General features: G+C 32.7%; 2 protein-coding genes across 4 annotated transcripts; one reads left to right on the top strand and one right to left on the bottom strand.

Annotated features, from left to right (window-relative positions):
* Window positions 1-7,437: 7,437 nt before the first annotated feature.
* LOC118047253 (transcriptional corepressor LEUNIG_HOMOLOG) lies at window positions 7,438-16,186 on the top strand. Its single transcript, XM_073408697.1, has 16 exons — window positions 7,438-7,475; window positions 7,557-7,654; window positions 8,005-8,126; window positions 8,771-9,024; window positions 9,327-9,360; window positions 9,444-9,513; window positions 9,957-10,156; window positions 11,105-11,183; window positions 11,316-11,380; window positions 11,546-11,696; window positions 12,738-12,847; window positions 12,954-13,103; window positions 14,119-14,274; window positions 14,822-14,911; window positions 15,000-15,233; window positions 15,867-16,186. Exons 1-16 carry the CDS (start codon window positions 7,438-7,440, stop codon window positions 16,011-16,013), a joined length of 1,998 nt encoding a protein of 665 aa, XP_073264798.1. The 3' UTR covers window positions 16,014-16,186.
* Window positions 16,187-16,440: 254 nt separating this feature from the next.
* On the bottom strand, window positions 16,441-19,031 carry LOC118047290 (small ribosomal subunit protein uS5c). 3 transcript variants are annotated; one of them, XR_012169520.1, is made up of 4 exons: window positions 18,298-19,031; window positions 16,940-17,269; window positions 16,664-16,814; window positions 16,441-16,566 (listed from the first exon to the last, which is right to left on the bottom strand). XR_012169520.1 is itself a non-coding variant. In XM_035056536.2 (2 exons), exons 1-2 carry the CDS (start codon window positions 18,960-18,962, stop codon window positions 17,020-17,022), a joined length of 915 nt encoding a protein of 304 aa, XP_034912427.1. In that variant the 5' UTR covers window positions 18,963-19,031; the 3' UTR covers window positions 16,823-17,019. The 3 variants fall into 3 exon arrangements, 1 of the variants encoding a protein (XP_034912427.1); XR_012169519.1 differs by having other exon boundaries at window positions 16,441-16,814; XM_035056536.2 differs by lacking the exons at window positions 16,441-16,566; window positions 16,664-16,814 and having other exon boundaries at window positions 16,823-17,269.
* Between the last annotated feature and the right edge of the window lie 602 nt (window positions 19,032-19,633).

A 19,633-nucleotide genomic window follows, 5' to 3' on the forward strand; every position in this document is an offset into this window, starting at 1 on the left:
GAAAGGGATTCGATTTGCAATGCCTTTCTTCAAAGAAATGCTTTCTAGGTTCCAATTCTGATTCGGAATGGGTTTACGGTTTTGATTCCATTAGAGCGTGGAACAATCTAGGGGTCAACTCCAAAACGAATGATGATTATTGGATAAATGTCGTTTGATGCTGTCAATGGAGTGTTTGTAATCATGTTTGAGTTTTCAAAAAAATTTATTTTTTTTATTTTAAATTATATTTTTTATATTTTTGAATATAGGTTAATGCTAAAAATATTTTTTTTAATAATATTTTTAATTAAAAAATATTTTAAAAAATAATTACTATAATATACTCCTAAATGAATACTATGATGACTATGTAACGACAAATAAACTAGGCTGAAAACTTAAGAAAGGTTACCTGAGTCTGGGCTGTATTTCTATGTTTTGTTGCAGGACATATATTATTATATATATAAAAAATGTGAGTGTTAAAATATTTTAAATGGAGATTAAAAAAAAGATAATATGTCTTTAACCACCAGGTCAATTCTTTAAAATTAATTTTCTTTTAACACTAAGATGTACTATAAATTAAAAGAATTTGTTAAATTATTGTAAATATATTGTGCTTTTAAAATCTTTCATCCATCTGGAAATTCCCTTTATCACCGAGGTGCTAGTTCTTATTTAATTAGCAAGCCTAACATATAAATTGAGGCCCTAATTACTTATATTGGAATTATAGTTGTAATCAAGCTCGGACATTCGACACACCGTTTTAGGTCCTTCGGGGTACTTTCATGTCCATTCCAGTGAACACAACTGGTATCGGCTCAATTCCGTAAATGAAATGGGCCTAATTTATGGTTAAAGAAAAAAAAAAGTTAAGGACCAGTGAATTACTGTGCACAAAAAAATAATGATAATGTGGATTGTATCAATGAATTGATTATTTTGTTATTTTTAAAGAAATCATTTAACAGATGATTTTTTTTATAGGATCTATTTATTATTATCATGTTGATGGGGGACAAATAAATCCTTTAATACTTTAGATGCATAATAAAATGAATGAAATAACCTTAAAAACAAAAATGTTAAAGTTGGGGTCCAAAGGCTTTTTGGTTTTTTAACACTTTGATTACACAATCAAATGACTACATTGCTTAAAAGCAAAATAAAATAAAATTGATGTTCATGGGTTTTTTGTATTTTTATTATAATTTTTTTAGTTATAATCAATTTGAATGAGGAGATATTTAATATTTTAATAAATATAAATATAATTAAAAAAAAATAAAAGTGATTGCCGCATGCTACGAACATGCTAGTTAGTGGGAGGTAAATATAATTAAAAAAATAAAAGTGATTGCCGCATGGTACGAACATGCTAGTTAGTGGGAGGGACCCATGCTCTTTGGTTAGGAGCTTGTGCATGGCGGAGGAGAAACAATTAGCCTTTGGCAAATTTGTTTTCTTTCCCTCTCTCCTTTCTCTCTCCTCATTTTAGATTTCATGTCACCCTTTTAAAAATTAAATGTGTCCTATCAATTTCAATTTGTATCAAATTTAATCTTTATTCTTTTTCTATTAGTTTTGCTTTTAATATTTTTTAAGTTGATTTTTTTTCAATTTCATGCTTCAACATTTTATTTCATTTAATTTTTGAATCCAATTTGTTCCTCATTCTTTTGATTTTGATTTTTTTTTATATCATCCCTCAACATTTTATTTCATTTTATTTTCATACCCACCCTGGTCTTCATTCTTTTGGTTGATATTTTTTTTGTTTTTTTTTTGTTTTCTTGATTTATCTTATTTTTAATTTAGTCCCTCATTAGTTTTTTTATTTAGTTTTTATACCAGATTTGGTCCTCATTGTTTTGATTATTATTTGTTTATTTTTTTAGTTTTGAATGATTAGGAATTTGCTTTGTGATTTTTTCATAATTATCTTATATGGGGTAATCCTGGTTTCATGGGTTTTTTATTTCAATGTATTTTTTTTTAAATTAATTTTTTTGTTTTGCTTTTCATCATTTAATTTGCTTGAGAGTTGTCCTCTATTGTTTTATTCAAAAACATTTTACGGGTATATCTCGGTTTCACGACCAAGTCGTAAATTTAGCATGTTGACTACAATTAGGTTTTTTTGTCTTTTTTAAGATTGATTTTTTTAGTTCGTCCTTTAATATTTACTTTGCTGGTAATTGAGTTTTAGAATTCTTTCATCTTTCTCTTTATGAAGTAATCACATTCTCATTCAATTTTTTCTTTGTTATCAAATAAAATCATTGAGATTTTTTAAAATATAGAGGGTATATTTTCAAAATATTGACAAGCATTCATTTTTTTTTTCGATTAGTCATTGACATTTTTTTTTTGGCAAGGGGTTTATTGTTGTTAATTTTTTAATTATATTATTAAATTAATCAAGATTATTGTACCCATTCAAATCGATAACCCAAGTTCCAAGTTTTTCTTACTTCTTTAAAAAAGGCTATCATTACGTGGATAGTTTTTTATATTAGAAAAAAAATTAATTCAACCCAAAGTATCGTTCAAGCCACTATCTAGTTCCTTCTAATTTTAATTTTGGATCATTAGTCATTAAGGGGAAAAATACATAGTTCTATATATAGACACACATTTAATAAGTTGAGTTGGTATGTTTTTTACTTGGGTTTTAATTAGCCAATTGCCAAGAAACAAATGTTGGAAAAACAATTAAGATATGTCTACAAAAACCATATTTTGATATTGTTGAAGGAACGTCTATTAGATAGATGCGATCTCTTTTATTAGCATCTTATTGTAAGTATATCACTATTATTATTATTAACAAACACTAAGTTATGTGTCAGAAACAATGTAGCATTTTTACTGCCGATTATTTCATAAATGACTATGAATTAGAATAATGATTTAAAAAAATAATTTGGTTCTCGAAATGTTTTGTTACACAATTGAGCTTTTTTTATCCCAAATTAGCATCTAATTATGTATTTTTTTGGAAAAAAGGGTTGGATTGAAAGTCAGGGGACCAAAGTTAAAATGGTGGGGTAAAATAGGTGGTGACTTTAAATTTTATTAAAAAGATTTATTTTAGTCTCTCATTGTTTTCAGTTTATCGATGGTCAGTCCTTTTAGTTTTCAAAAATTCAATTTTGATATCAAAGTTCAAAGTTAAAATGGTTGGATAAAATAGGTGGTGACTTTAAATTTCATTAAAAAGATTTATTTTAGTCTCTCATCTTTTTTAATTTATAGATGGTCCGTCCTTTTAGTTTTCAAAAATTGAATTTTGATATCAAAGTTCAAAGTTAAAATGGTGGGGTAAAATAGGTGGTGACTTTAAATTTCATTAAAAAATATTTATTTTAGTTTCTCATCTTTTTCAGTTTATAGATGGTCGATCCTTTTAGTTTTCAGAAATTCAATTTGATATCAAAGTTCAAAGTTAAAATGGTGGGGTAAAATAGGTGATGACTTTAAATTTCATTAAAAATATTTATTTTAGTCTTTTATTTTTTTCAGTTTATAGATGGTCGGTCATTTTAGTTTTCAGAAATTTAATTTTGATATCAAAGTTCATTTCCCTTATTTTTCAACCTTTTTTTTTTTTATGAGAGGAGAGAAAGAGAGAGGATTACTAGATTTCGATGTAGAGAGAGAAAATCATCGTTTACACTTATTTTGACCACCAAAATGGTTGAATTTGGTGTCAATGGATTCCATTCAATGAGAAGAGTCTTATATTGGGTTTTTGTTTCCTTGATATTGCCTAAAAATAAATTTAAGTTGAGGATGAAAAACTTTATTCGGTTTGATTTTGTGATTTGAGTATTTTTTTTAGGTTTATTGGGTTGATAAATTTGTTTTTACATGTTTTAGGACTGGTTTTTGTCTGGTTTTGGCTCTAAATGGGCTAAAAAATACGTTTGTTGAGTTAAAAACCCTTAGGTGACTGAGTTGGAAGACGACGTGTCGTCTACCTTGGCATATGACAAGTCATTTATTTATTTTTTTCTAAAAAAAAGGGTGGACGACCCTTTAATTGAGAAAAAAAAAAACATATGTCCAAGCGTGCGGGCTTAAGCTATTCCATATCAAAGTCAAACACATTGGGCTCTTTTTTTGCCCTTTTTTAGATTCAAATTTATGAAATAAAAAATTAACTTGGTTGATTTCATGATCTGGATTGCAAGTTCAATCAGTTGAGCCATAATATCCAGTCTATTGTTCTTTTAGTTTAATGCTTTTTTGTCACTCAATTTAAAAAAAAAAAAAATTCACCCTTAGTCATCGATGATCTATTTTCTATTTAAAATAAAATTAAGAAAAAAAGTAGTTCCACCTTTTATTATCAAGGATTTGCTTTTGCTATCTCAGTCTCACATGCCTATCATGGTTTTTTTCTTTTTTTAAAAAATATTTCATACAAAACAAATCACATGTATTTTATTGTCATATAAGTCTATTAAATGAAAAATAATCCATGGAATAAAATATTATTGAATCTGATGGTTTGCATGACTTGCATCAAGAGTTTGGTTGGTTGATTTAAGTTTGCTTGTATTTAAAAAAAATTGAGTTTTTTTTTCTTTCAATTTTATCCTTCAACATTGAATTAATTCGAGAATCGACTTCCTGTTTTTTTTTTTAAGATTATCCCCGCAACTTTTACATGTTGACCCAGAATAACCTAAGTTGATCTAATGTGTTTCCTTCTTAATGTTAGATAAAAATGTCATCTCATATACAATAGCTTTTAAATTCATGATTAAAATCTTTTTTATATATATAAAGAAAAAGACAAGTTAGCAATACTTAGATTTTTTCTTGTTTGAATTTTGTTTGTACTTCAATCAGCAACATAGCGTAGGCCAATGGGTTAGTAAAAAACCTAAGTCTTAATGGTTTTTCTTATTCAATGTACATTTTGCACTCTTTTGCAAAACACCTTGGAATAGAATAGATAGCGTAGGCCAATGGGCTAGTAAAAAAACTAAGTCTTGATGTGTTTTTCTTATTCAATGTATATTTTGCACTCTTTCACAAAACACCTTGGATTAGAATAGTCAGTTTTTTTCTAAAAAAAATTAATTAAGTCCTCGAACTTTGTTTTTGTATATTTAAACCTTTTTTAGCCCAAATTAGTGTCAATTTTTTTTTAAATGGTTGAATTGAAAGACAAAGGATCAAAGTAAAAAAAAAAACAAGGAAAATAGGTAGCAACTTTGAATTTCATGCAAAAAGTTCATTTTAGTCCCTTTTTCTTTTTTAAATGATATGTAATCAATCATTTTAGTTGTTAGAAACTCAATTTTAGGGAAAAACTTTATATTTCTCATTTTTCAATCCCTGATTTGTTTGAGGAGAGAGAAAAAAAGTTGTCAAATTCTAGCATAAAAGGAGAGAGTTATCATTGACACCTATTCTAACCATTAAAATAGTTGAGATTGGTGTCAACGAGTTCTATTTTGTGATGAGAGTCTTATAATGGTTGTTTTCAGTCTTAATATCACCTAAAAAACATATCTAAGTCGAGGGTGAGAAATTTTATTTGATTACATTTTGTGATTTGAACCGTTTTTCAAGTTTATTAGGCTGATAAGTTAGTTTGTAGATGGTCTAAGAGTGTTTGTAGGTTATTCTTAAGTTAAATGGGGTTGAAAATGAGTTTTTTTTAGTAAAAAACCCCCAAATCCTAATTTTCTGGTCACCACAGTAATGATCGTAATCTGGACAGGCAGATGACATATCATTTGTCATATGGGGTGACATGTTGTCTATCTATTTTTAAAGAAAAAATAGAGGTGGGTATAAGTCATCTACCTTTTTAAATGAGTAAAAAAGGCCCGCATGGCTCTTCTTTTCAAAGGCTTAAGGGTGTTGGGCTATAGGCCAGCATGTTTGGGCTCTTTTTGGTCCTTTCTGTTTTTGTTTTAATTTTATATTTAAGTTAAATATAGATTTATAAAAAATAAAATATTGAATCTGATTGAGTCTATAACATGGATCGAAAGTTTGACAGGCTAAGCTACAACATCAAAGTTATTATTGCTTTTTTATTTTTTTGTTTAATGCAATTTTTGTCCCTCGATTTAAAAAAATATAATATTTTACCTTTTGTTATTGATGATTTATTTATTTTATTTAACTTTAAACTAAAAAAAATATAAATTGATCATTTGTTATTGATGATTAGCTTTTGTTATTGTAGTCATACATGCCTATCATGTTTTTTTTTTCCTTCTTTTTAAAACATATTTCATACAAAAAGATCTTTATGCGCTTCATTGTCATATAAATATATTAAATAAAAAAACTCTGAAATAAAAAATTTATTGAATCTGATCACTTGTATCACGAGTTTTAATTGGTTTCTTAAGTTAATAATTAAAATCTATTTTAAAAAAAGATACATTAGAAATACATAGGTTTTTCTTGTGTTTGAATTTTTTTTTTGTTAGGCAGCGCACTTGAAACTAAAGTAGTAGTTAACTCTTAACTAACTACACCCTATTTAAATCCCAAATATTTTTAATATCCAATACAAGTTTACTTATTCAAGAAGTATAGTTTTATTTTTGGGTATTTTTCTAAATTAACAATTTTTTTTTATTTAGAAAATAGCACCAACAAAATCTTATTTTGGAAATAACATAACCTGAAAAAATCACAGTTCTCACCTGCTATATTAAAAAAACTATATATAGAAAATGCTTGTGAAATTTTTTAAAATGCTAGTTTGTCAAATTTATTTTAAAAATATGCTACTTCTTAAAAAAAAAAAAATCTTCATTTTAATGATGCACGATAGAAAGTAAAAAAGAAACAAAAACCTACCTCAACCAAATTCCAAATAATGTCCTCTCAAAATTGATGACATGGCAAGATTCAATTGGATCGTTGACAAAATAATCCAACACAATACCCCCATGTTTCCGTACAATAATAGGCTTGTATAAATCTTAGCCACCGTTTTAGGATGTAACCAGCCAGCCTCAGCCATTCCTTCCTGCGCCATTTTCTATAGGATATATCCATCCATTGTTGTTAGGGGTCCTTTTCATTTTCTTTATACCTTTTTTGTGTGTATTTTTTAGGATACAAAAAGCCAAAGCAGTTTGTTAGTCTCGTTTTATTTTGATTCTGCTTTGCATGGCACTGCAGTCCTCCCCTGCTTTGCTAGCTAGCAAGCTACCTACCTACCTACCTTTACCTCAGGTATCACCATTTTCTCTCTACATGCTTTTCCTGTCGTAAAATCCATGTTGGTTTTAATCCCCAGATGGGTCTTCTTCTTTTTATCATTCCTAGCTATAAGGTCAGACATGAGAAAGAAAGAAAAAAAACCCATTATTTTTATATGTGTGTGTTGTTGTTTTGATTTTTTTTGGTTGTGTTGTTGAAGTGAAGGTGGTCACTGCTGATTGTGGAAGCTGATCAATCAACATGGCTTCTCCTTTTGAAGGCTGGGATGATCAACAGATGTTAGTACTAATTTACGCTACTTATTTTCTTCTTTTTTAGTGTGTAGTGTACTCTTTATTTGATGTTTTGGGTTGTTATAGGCTTGACCAGTACTTGTATGATTACTTCATCAAAAGGAAGTTGCATAAAACTGCTGCAATTTTCAGGGAACAAGCCAATGTTGCTGCAAAACCTGTTGGTATGTGTGTCCTGTTCTTTCTCGCTTTCTCACTCTTCTTTTACTGTCTTTCTTCCTTCTTTTTTTCTTTTTGGGCGTTCTTAACTTTTTTGCTTGTTGGGATATTTTAATCTGCTTGTTTGTTGATGAATGTCTTCTTATAACACGTTAAGTACTAGTAATTGATATGCACTTTTGATTTTGATTATATTTTTTCAACTTTCGTTGTTGCTTTATGTTTCTTTAAAAAGGTTAAAGAAAAGGGATGTGTTTATTTATTGAATGTGCCCAGCTTGTAGGATATTGGAATCGATTGCTTTAATTTTTACTTAGTAATTAAGATGAATTAATGTTTTGTTTCTTGTTTTCAGAAATCAACGATTCAGCCCAAGGGTTTCTGTATGATTGGTGGACGATGTTCTATGATGTATATGTCTATAGGCAATGTAGAAAGGGTCAGAATGTCAAAGGAAAAGCCCCTGTTAATGTAATGGTTTGTTGAATGATAACTTTTTCAGACCCTGCCTTTTTCATTTTAAGATGTGTTGTAGTTTGTGGGTAATACGCAGATGCCAGAGTGCAGTGGAGCGGAATGATGATATTTGTTTTTTTTTTGTTTTGTTGCTGGGAACGATTAATAGAGGGGGGTGGGAAGAACATCCCTGTGGTACCATCAAGGGGTATTAATATTTCTTGAAGGGTTAAAATTTTTAGGACGGTTTAGAGTATATTATAAATATATATTATATAATATTATTTTAATATAATAAAAATAAAAGCTCTTTGTTCCGGGTAAATGCAGAGATATTATGATAATTTTATATTCTTTTTAATTTCTCTTCTATTACAATATTCATCAATAATTGCTGCATCCCTATGATATGATAAAAGAATATTAATATTTCTTGAACGGTTAGAATTCTTAGGACGGTTTAGAGTTTATTATAAATATATATCATATAATTCTATTTTAATATAATAAAAATAAAAGTTCTTCGTTCCAGTAAATACAGAGACATTACGATAATTTTTTAATCTTTCTAGTTTCTCTTTTATTATATTATTTATCAATAATTGCTGCAGTTTTTTTTTTTTACAACAAGATGGTTTAAGACATTCGTTTTGTTTTCTTTTCAGGATGAACAAATGTCACAGAATGAGAAAAGAAATGCGTATCAAATTGTGCCACAGTTAGCTATAAATCAGCCGAGGCATGGACAATCCCCTTCTGGTAGTGACTTTGATACGATGTTGCGGCAACCAGGTGCCTCTTTGATTGCTACAAGAATGTTTGAGGAACAGTTTCATCCTGTTAGAAATTATGATCCACAATTACAGGCATTTGATGTTAATAAATTGAATCTGTCAAATTCGGCTTCAGCGACCTCAAGGTATTTTTTCACGTTAATACTATGCTTCACTTAATTGGTTTCGGCTTCCTTCCATGGTTCCACTTCTTGTGCCTAAGAACAGCTCGACTTTTGGGTGTAAGGGAACGACAGTTTATAATGAAAGTGCTTGACTGTGGAATGGAGTGTTGTGAAATTGCTATCAGATTTATGTTGCCACTCTGTTTCTAATTTCGTAAACCCTGAAGGGAAATGCATGGTAGATCACTATAATTTGAAATTGTATTATAGTAGAGGGTGAATTGCACTTCTTTTTCTTTTTAATTTTCATTCATGTATTTCAGCTATTTGCCGCTGCAAGCTCAACAACTTCTGAGGGTATGGTCTAACTTGTAAGTTCCTAATATGAATATATATGGATAAAAGTGTAAATGAAATATAGACACTTCTCTCATGGGCAGGACAATAGAGATGGCATCAGTAGTGGCGGAGCTAGTCCTTTAAGAATTAACCCGTACGGTGCACAAACAGGTAGATTCCCAATAACTAGATTACCTTGTGCAGATATTTTGTTCTCTGGAAAATCCAGGAGGTCACCTCATGTTTTAGTTTTGATATAGCTAAGAATGGATGAGTTATTACAGTTACCTTCTGTTTGTATAATTTCTTTGACAATGAAGCATTTCATTTTCAACCATAAGGAGGAAAAATACCTCATAGTTTCTACTGTACAAATATTGCTTGTTTGATTATCTTGACATATCTTAGGATCTCATGGTTCAATTAGTTACAAACGATACAGGAATAGAGCTCTATTAAATCACCAGAGTTGAACATATTGAGTTTTGGTTTCGTATGCAAGGACATGGCTAGAAGAGATATAGTTCTGCGAACTTAAAAATGACAACCATAATATTCACTGGCATGGTAATTTTCTACTTGACATATGTAATTCCTAACTTTTACATTTGCAGGGATGGGTGACGGATGGCTTTCACCTAATCATCTGCAGACGTTTCCTTTATTGACGCAGCAATATCATTCAAGTCTACTGGTTCAAGCTTTTTCTCATACATCTAAAAACCTGAAATTTTCTTCTCCTAGTAGCTCTACCAATTTTCAAGGTCAAAGTCTGATCCTTCCGAAGAGTGATTTGAATATGAAAGATGCACAGGTTAGTGAAAATAATAGGGTTCATCTGGTTTGTTCCTTTAAATAGTAAAGGCATCATGCCTATAGTGCAACTTTCTTGTGTTATTTATCTTCATATGTGAACTACTTTTGGATCTTTCATGTTAAGATTTCGCATTCCATCTAATGTTGGTCTACAAGACTACAACACAAGCTTCTATGTTACAACAAAAGCTTCCAGATGTATATTGTTATATATAAAATGTCGCAGTGTATAATTTATATAACTAGGGGTAGAAACCATTCGTATGTATAAATGAATAAATACTCATAATGAGATGACAATGAATTATTCACAGCACCTTACAAAGTCATCATGGACAAATTGTACGGAGCAGAATAGAACCACTTGTTGTGGTAAAGCTAGTGAGCTCAAATTGAATGACAAGATGACTCAAAATTGTCTTGTGGACATGATGGGCAACATAAAGGGCATCAAAAAATCAACTGAGACTAATTATATGTCTCCTTACTAGTGTTCATGAATAAAAAAATTGAAGAAGACAGATAAGATACGCTGAAACTTTCACAATAACAGCTTAGAAGCATCCTCTCTACTACATGAATTTCTTTATTTTTTAGACCAAATGTGACCTTTTTTTATACTGGAAGAAATTGTTATGAATAAATTTCCTTTTGTTCGAAATGGATAGCAGAAGCTCTGTATAAATATGTAACAGTGTTGTGTGCGAGGAAAAACGGTCATGGAGTAAACTGGTTTAGGTTTTGATGGAACAAAATGCCCTTTATGTTACTGAAACTTGGTCTCGAATTTTTATTAGAAGAGGTCATTTTGTAGTTGACCACAAACATTAACTAGGACCTTTTGATTGGCTCTGAGTAAATGTTCATGGATAAAAGATTTGGACTGGGAGGGTATTTATCGAAGTTTCATACTTTTCTCCCATTCTGATATTTATCTGCGATTGAGCTAGATGAGGATCCAAATGAAACAAACTCAGGAGAAGCAAAACCAACTTGCTCAGTGTTTAGAGCAGCAGTTGACGGAGGTACTAATTCCCATTAAGCCATTCATATTCTTAGGCAACTAGATATTAATTCTACGTTAACTTTTAGTGAAGGCACGGTTCTTTTTATCAATACCTTTTTTTTTCCTTTATGTTAAACTTCTAACATTCCAGCTTTGTATCAGAATGACAGAAAGAGAAAGAGATTGTCATATTCAAGAGCTGAAGACCAAACTTCGGTACGTCATACACCTTAGAAACAGATGCAGTGACCTTTTCCGTTGGATCTCTTCTATCATGGAAATGATTTCAGGGTTTGATTGAGAGATAATATCATGTTTATTTGTGCCAGCATGAAATCTTTGTTCCGATTATAACTTTCTTTATGGAATGGGTATTCACAGGATTTTGCCAATGCTGAGGAAGATAAACCTGCGAATGAAAATGTAATTGAATCCTTTTTATCCACTGATGATGACCATGGTGATGGTATAGGAACTCCTTTAAGTACTTTAAAGCGACGTTCTACAGCTTGCAGTGAAAATGATCATAAAGGTATATCTCTTGGCAGATGAACCTCGTAAGTGATGTCCATCAGATTGTAATTCTGCCCCAAGTTAATCTTTCCGTAGAAAACGTAGATAATGTATGGAGAGTAAAATCCTAATTATCCTCTACATGCAGCCATAACTGTGAGCTATTTGTTGTTGATTTTACCTTTATGCATTGACTAAATTAAACTCTTCAGCGACAAAGATTCATTGTTCCTTCCCATTAATTTCATTATGCAATTATCTAATGAAAATATTGTTAAAGCTCAAATGTTTTGTAGCTTCATTCATGTATTAAGTTCCCTGAAGAAAGTAATATGAAAGTTGAATTTAAAATAAATATAGTAAGTGATAAATTAGACCCTGTGTTTCAGAAATATAATAACTTAGTCCTTCTGGTGTAGAAACCGTACCTTATTCCCTTGACTGTCTATGACCATTAATTCTTTAAAAACTTTATGAGTATTTTTTAGAAAATGACCAAACTACTCCTAGGTTTCTTTAATTAATATATAGTCAAAAGGGTTTTTTAAAAAGAAAAATAACTGAATTGGTGACAGCTCTGCACTTTATTAATGGACGGAGGGGCTAAGTTATAAATGAAATTAAGAACTTATTGTGATATTGGATTTTTTAAACCGAAGGGACTAACTAATTGTTGTGCTAAAGGGACTAAACAATAATTTACTCAAAATAAACAAGGTTGAATAGGAAAAGCATCGCTTTGGAGCTTGATTCTATCATTATTTAATTTGTGCCTCCAAGTGTTGGTCTGAATTTCATATGAACCTCTAGCTTTTTTGAAATTTAAATTCGAAGTTCATGAACTTGCACATAATCTCTTGATGTGAAAAGTGGAGCTAACCATGGATTTTGTCATTTCCTTACATATTACTAGTACATAAAGTGGTTACACAGACATTCTCCTTCTATTGAAAGTTGAGCTGGCAGTTGTAGAAATGTCCAATATATGGAAGCTGCGACTGTTTCAGTATGATTACTTGGTAAATGACTATGTTCCAATACATTTGGCTTCAAATTGTAGGCTTCACTTTTGAAGAGATTGGTTGCCTCAGCTCAAGCAAAAGCAAGGTGTTGTGCTGCCATTTTTCATCTGATGGGAAGATGCTAGCTAGTTCTGGACACGAGAAGAAGGTAGTTGGAAGTTATCAATCTTTGAAGTTTGTGTTTAGATTTCTCTTAGCATCGACATCGTTTCAACTTTCAATAAATTTTGAGTTTTCCCATTTTCTATTGGCAGGTTTCCATTTGGAATATGGCAGACTTTCAAGCCAGTAATTCTTCCGAAGAACATTCTCATCTAGTTACAGATGTTCGGTTTAGACCAAGTTCAAGCATATTAGCCACTGCTTCATTCGATAAAACTGTGCGAATATGGGATGCAGCCAAAGTATGGAATACTTACCGCCACTTTCCTTGGATACTGTTCGTCTACTTGCTAACTTAAATTAATACCTTTTGGTTTCTCCTTCAGAAAATCAGTACCTTCTCAAATTTTATGAGCAACAAGATATACTGTCACTTCTAACCCCACTTTTCTTGTTTATTTTCCTTGTTCCTTTTTTCCTGTCCTAGCAGACATTTTATCTTCCTTTTGGTTTATTGATTCCAACACCCTGAAATTCAATATAAAACACTCACCATTGCTATTCTTGTCCAGCATACTCCTACCATTGTTGGAAAATTAGCAAATTGATTGAATTTCTTCATGTTAAAATTTAAAAGATTTAAGCCACATTTATATACTCTACTGTATCTAAGTTGATGTTCCTACAGAGAACATATTTATTGTGTTCACTAATTCATATGTGATCTTGCTTTAGCATGTTTGTTGTCCAATAGATTGGCAATTCTATACTGAAGAAAAAGTAGAAAATAGAAATAAGATTTCACAACAGGTCCTTTTTCTGGAAAGGAGGCTTGACGCTAGTTTTCAAGTGAATAGACCTGAAACTATGGAATTTCCCTCTTCATATAATTCTACTAAACTCACTCCATCTTAATTTCTAGAGAAAAAGATCCCAAGTGAAACTTGACTTATCTGTTATGCATTTCTGTTATTAAAAACCAAATCAATGAGTACAAAGGAAATGGAGATTGAGATATTAGTAAAAATTTTGCTTCACTCCATTCAACAAAATCATTCAGTACTATCTGGCTATATTTCTCTTACTTATCATGAGTAAAGTTGGTTCTCTTACTTGGAACTGGACAAGGTGTCTGGTTGCTCTGTTTCTAAACCCACCATGACCAATCTTCTTAACTGTTTCAGACTCAAGAGTATCTTACTTAAATACTTACAGTTTGATTCACTCTCGGTATTAATTTGTGACTAATAAAGCTTTTGTAACTTGAATAACATGTTGTTTGATGAATACTGACATCCTCTTTCATGTGCAATGCAGCCAAGCATATCATTGTTCAAGTTACTTGGTCACGCTGAACAAGTGATGTCATTAGACTTTCACCCAAGAAAGGTAGATCTTCTTTGCTCATGTGATGGTAATGATGAGATCCGTTTATGGAATGTCAACAAGCGTACATGCATGCGTGTCTCTAAGGTCTGATTTTGATCCTGACACTCAATAGCATTTAGTATTATTTGAGATGACTTGTTTTTGGGTTTAATATTTATTTTCATTCAAGTGCTCAGAGTAAAATATGAATTTTTTTAAAGACTACTAACTGTTTGCATAAATAACTTTCGTAGTATCGTTGTATGGATGCTGTAACTAAGTATCCTATTGGCAGATGTGTTTTTGGCCTTGTACTCAACATAAAGAATTGTGTGACGTTCAGTGCAGTATTAGATGTCAGGTTTTATGTGATTATATAGCATGCCACTAGATTTGCATATATAATCAGGTTGTCAGTATGAAGTTCCATCACTGAAAAGAGAACACTAGTGCATACATTATAAATGAATTGCACTGTCACAGCTCATTTAGTCAGCAAGCAGGTTTCATGATAATATATCCCGCAAAATTCCTTGATTCAAAACAACTATGTTGTAAAGTGTAATCTTTTGATGGAAAGAATATGTTTGGTTGTCAAGGTTCTGCTGAAATTTTGTCAAGCCTAACCGTCCTCTCTTCCCTATTACCGCAGGGAGCTACAAGACAGATCAGATTTCAGCCAACTATTGGCAAATTAATGGCTACATCCACAGGAAACAGTATCAATGTAATTGATGTTGAGGTTGGCAACCTCGTGTGGAACTTGAAGGTAATATTTAGACGTTCAAGTACTTAAGTAGGATGCTAATCATATCTGCACCACGTCTGAGAACCAATTCCTGATTGAATTTTTTTTGTCTGGAAAGGGACATTCCAAAGAAGTCCTTTCTATTTGCTGGGATACAAGTGGAAAGTATATTGCATCTGTCAGTGAGGACAGCGCGCGAGTGTGGTCACTGGTTGGGGGAAATTGCTTAGGAAAATTGCATTCAAATGGCAACAAGTTCCAATCATGTGCATTTCATCCTGGATATTCAATGCTTCTGATCATTGGTGGATACCAGGTAAGCAACTTTTCCAAGAATACTGCTAGTAATCTGGAGTGAGGTGGCAGTTAGACCTTATCCCTTCTTTGTCCGAGAGGTTGCATTTTGCACTTCAGTGGGATAGGCTTGCTGTTGCTGCCTATCTTCCATATATTCAATGCGAAATATATAAATGATTTAAATATAGATTTCTTGACTCGACAGCTATGAGATAAACCAAGGAATCATTTTTACTTGGATCTGAATTTGCACTTCATTGAGGGTGTTCTTTCCGTATTTATAATTTTCTATACAAAAAATTGTCTTCAAAATACTAAAATTGAGGTTATTCCTTTATTGGTTTATTTTTACATGCACAGCATTAAGTTTCTCTTTGGAATGTTCAGTTGGCAATGAAAATATTTTTCTCGACTATTTCTGGGTCCTACATTGTCATCACCCTGCAAGGCGATCTTTAACCATATATGATGTATTAGATCAGGCACATCCAATAACGGACCTGAGCCTCTTATTTAAGACAACCTCGTACAGTTCTACACAGTAGATGCTGTTTTTAACAATAATTGAATCTCTCGCGTCTCGGTTTTTTTGTTGTGATCTTTTATGTTGCAGGTCCTCTGATGAGATCTAATGGCTTGAGTTTGTTAACAGGTCCTTGAATTTTGGAGTCCAACTGATGGAGGCAAAACACAGTCAATCCCAGCACATGGAGGATTAATTGCGGCGCTTGCAGATTCAGTGGAGAATGAAATGATTGCATCAGCTAGTCATGACCATTGTGTTAAGCTATGGAACTAAGACATTAGCGTCATGAATGCCAGCATGTCTCTGCGTGCCCAACTATCCACCTGTGGAGGTTTCTAAATTAGGTTCATCTTCTAAATAGATAGATTCACAGTGCCTTCAACGGTTTTATACAGAGGCATGCATGCATGCATTGCTAGGAGAGTCCAATTGTCAAGAGCAAGCACCCTGGCTGAACATTATACTTCTTCTTCTTCTTCTGTCAAGTATTCAAACGTAGGTGTCATGGAAAAAATTTCAGAAAATTTTGCTTTTGGTATATTGCAGATACCGCCTGCATTATCTTTACCAAGGAAGAATTTGAGTTTTCAATCCACTATACTATCAGTCTTCATCTGGTAGTTCAACCGAACCTTGCCTATAATTTTGTTGTGAAAAAGTTTGATGATTGATAGACTTACGTTTTTTGAGAGCATCAAACTGATCGGAATTCCCAGCTGTGATATTGGGTGCAGTTTTATGTCGTTTTCCTTACAGAAATACAGTTGCTGCAGAATTGTCATTTTATAACGTATGAAAGACCATTTCCTTGATTCTTGGAACAGCACTGCAAAAGCAGAAACACATAATCATGGCAGTCCTAATCTAAACTCACCGTCAATCATTTTAGAAGGCATACGTATTTGTTGTAGCCCCTCCTCCACAGGTTCAATGCCCAACGTTTTATCCACAAGTATTTCTTGCATGGCAGGATTTTTATACCAATGAGAATCTGATCGTTGCAAAACCTGGAGAAGCCATTGAGGTAGAATGCTAAAACAGCTATTAACCAGTTGTTGAGTTTCCAATTACGATCTGCCAGATAGTCAAGGAAAGACGAACAAAATATCATTCAGGACAATTAAAACACACACTTTGGCAAGAAACATGAAAGACAAATGACTTAATCTTGTTCTTGTTTCTGCTATAGCTACAAATGCCTTGTACATATTGTACATAGGAGGAACAAAAATAAAGTTTCTTCAGGGGAAAAAATCTTCAAAAGCTCATTCACAACACATCATTTCCACAGTTCTTCCATTGGGATCCCACGTTCACGAGCAACTTCACTGAACTGCCTCATTTTTTGCACTGCAACAACTGTGGCTCTGGCATTATTGAGGGCGTTCTTACTTCGAAGTTGTTTTCCCAACGCATTCTCAACACCTGCCATTTCAAGAACAATTCTCACAGCACCTCCAGCAATCACTCCAGTACCAGGTGAAGCGGGTCTGAGCATCACCTTTGCTGCCCCAAAATCTCCCTCAGATCTGCCATTCAGTTGTTAAAAATGCTTTGTTACTGAATAAGCTAGTATTTGAAATTGTATGATCCATTAAATCAAAACCCAAATGAGTAAAATGCAAGACATGCTCCAGTGAGCAGGGTAAAACAGGAGTACTCTAGTGAATTATGCATCCATCATGTTCCAAAATCTTTATCATTCTCAAACATGCACCAAAACGGCTCTGGACATGCTCCAGTCTCACAGTAAATGAAAATTTCTTTTCTTAACAATCATACCCTATAACCAAGTGCATAAATGTCAGCAACTTCTTCTACTGGTGTAAATCATGTATCTTGTAAAGTTCAAAGTAAGAGTTGCAGCTCTCAACACACATGCCCACAAAAACAAAAGTTCAATGTAGAAGAGAAAATAGAAAATAGAAAACAGCAGATGCATATCTAACCTATCTTCAGAGTTATAACTTGAAATATATGAGCCAATTGACTTGAGATGATATACCATATTCTTTTTCACCTCCTAGGCAATTACATCCTATTTCAGAGCGTAAACTTGAAACTATAGAGCCAATCGACTCCAGAAATTAGATTCACGTTTCACCTTCTAGGCAATAGGGTTCTACAGCAAGATTCTGTTCAGAAAACTCCCATAAACCTGCAGTTTTATTTAAGAAAAACAAGAAGACTTAACTGAATAGCTTCTATCTCAAATTTTGCAAACTAACCATCTCAAAAACACCCTAAATAGCTTCATATTCTCAACGAAACCAAACAACTTTCCTATAAAAATGTTAGATTTCGCAATCAATCAGACCCTAAAAGCCTTAGCACCTACAAATCCAAAACTCACTTAAAACCAAATATTCAAGAAAAATTTACCGTGAAGCAAAGCCATCACACTTAAACAAAAATGCGAGCAGAACCAATTGCAACCATCACCAAATTAGCCCCAGATTACAAAAATCGGCATTCACACTAATCAATAGAACCACATAAAAATACCAATTTCGACAAAAAAAAATCAAAATTAAAACTTTCAAGAAAAGAGACTTACCTATGAGGAAAAGTCAAGTACTTTGTCATAGGCACAGTAATGATATTTCTTCTAGCATTAAGAGCTGATTTCTGGACAGCAACAATAACTTCTTTAGCTTTTCCAACCCCAACCCCAACTCGACCTTGTTTATCTCCAACAATAACAACAGCTCTAAAATGCAACTGTTTCCCTCCTTTAACAACCTTAGTTACTCTCCGAACTTGAACAACTCTCTCGTCGAACCCATCTTTAATTTTCTCCTTCTTTACTCTTGAGCCCCACCCACTAGTTTTTTTAACCTTAGAATCCATTACATAAATATCCTTGCCTAAAACACTAACTCCACTATATGCAGGACCATAAAGTTCCTCGTAAGCTGCAGCAATTTCTTCTTCAGTTTCCAATGGACCTTCATCAAAGGATGGTGGTGGAATGTAGTCTTCAGGTGGGGTTGGTGGGTCAAAAACAAAATCTTCTTCTGGATTAAGATTGTCAAAGAAGGAAGTGTCAATGTCACTCGAATTGGCTTTCGTAATTATCGTTATGATTTTGGGGTGATAAGAAAGGGGGGAGATGGATAGGGATAAAGGGTGGAGTTTGGTGGTGGGCTTGAGGAAGGAAAGGCGGGGTGTGGTGGTGGAGTGGAGGGAGAGGGAGGAGAGAGTTACAGTGGTGATGGCCATTGATGCGTGTACGTGGAGGATCAAGTGAGAAATCAGGGCTTATCCCAAGAGGAGGGGATAAAGGGCAAAAACAAGATAATTATTTTGAGGACAAAATATAACTCAGTCCCTAATTTATACCTGTAGTTTCAATGAAGTAAATTATTTCTATTTCCTTTTATTTTGTTTTACTTTCTTCTATAGGTTTTTTCTTTTCCTTTTTTTTAGAAAAAAACAATTTTAACAACACACTTGATGTATTCAAAATAATAAATATTTTTAAATATTAGACTTTAAATTGAAACTTAGAAAGTTAAAAGGGGAGAGTAAATTTTCTTGGGTCCAAACCACACTATGGAATTGATGATACCGGAAAGAAAAAGAAAAATGCAACCTTGGCAGCACCTCCAAAATGGGCATAGGCTGCTGCCTGCCCTTTAATTTTATTTTCTGGGTCCGCCCCTGGTGGCAGCAGCCCACACCAGAGCTGCCTTGGCCAGCCTGCACCGATACCGCCTCAGGCAGTCCAGATTGAGGCTGCTTGTGTGAAGCTGACTCCCATCATTTTTGTATAATTTTTCAGCTCATCCATGAATTATTTATTTTAAGCTCATTAATTTACTGTTTGAGTGAATAGTATAAGTCCAGTTTATCCATGAATAGTGCCATGGCATGAGGCTGATACAGCCCAC

The sequence above is a fragment of the Populus alba genome, chromosome 4 (assembly GCF_005239225.2).
Source record: "Populus alba chromosome 4, ASM523922v2, whole genome shotgun sequence".
Classification (NCBI taxonomy): Eukaryota; Viridiplantae; Streptophyta; class Magnoliopsida; order Malpighiales; family Salicaceae; genus Populus; species Populus alba.

Excerpts from the sequence above, each read along its gene's own strand:
- LOC118047253 (XM_073408697.1), top strand. The coding sequence starts at position 7,438 with ATGGCTTCTCCTTTTGAAGGCTGGGATGATCAACAGAT. Across the intron at positions 9,025-9,326 it reads TCGGCTTCAGCGACCTCAAG|CTATTTGCCGCTGCAAGCTC; the intron begins GTATTTTTTCAC and ends CATGTATTTCAG. Across the intron at positions 11,381-11,545 it reads GAGCTGAAGACCAAACTTCG|GATTTTGCCAATGCTGAGGA; the intron begins GTACGTCATACA and ends GGGTATTCACAG.
- LOC118047290 (XM_035056536.2), bottom strand. The coding sequence starts at position 18,962 with ATGGCCATCACCACTGTAACTCTCTCCTCCCTCTCCCTCCACTCCACC. Across the intron at positions 17,270-18,297 it reads TACTTGACTTTTCCTCATAG|ATCTGAGGGAGATTTTGGGG; the intron begins GTAAGTCTCTTT and ends ACTGAATGGCAG.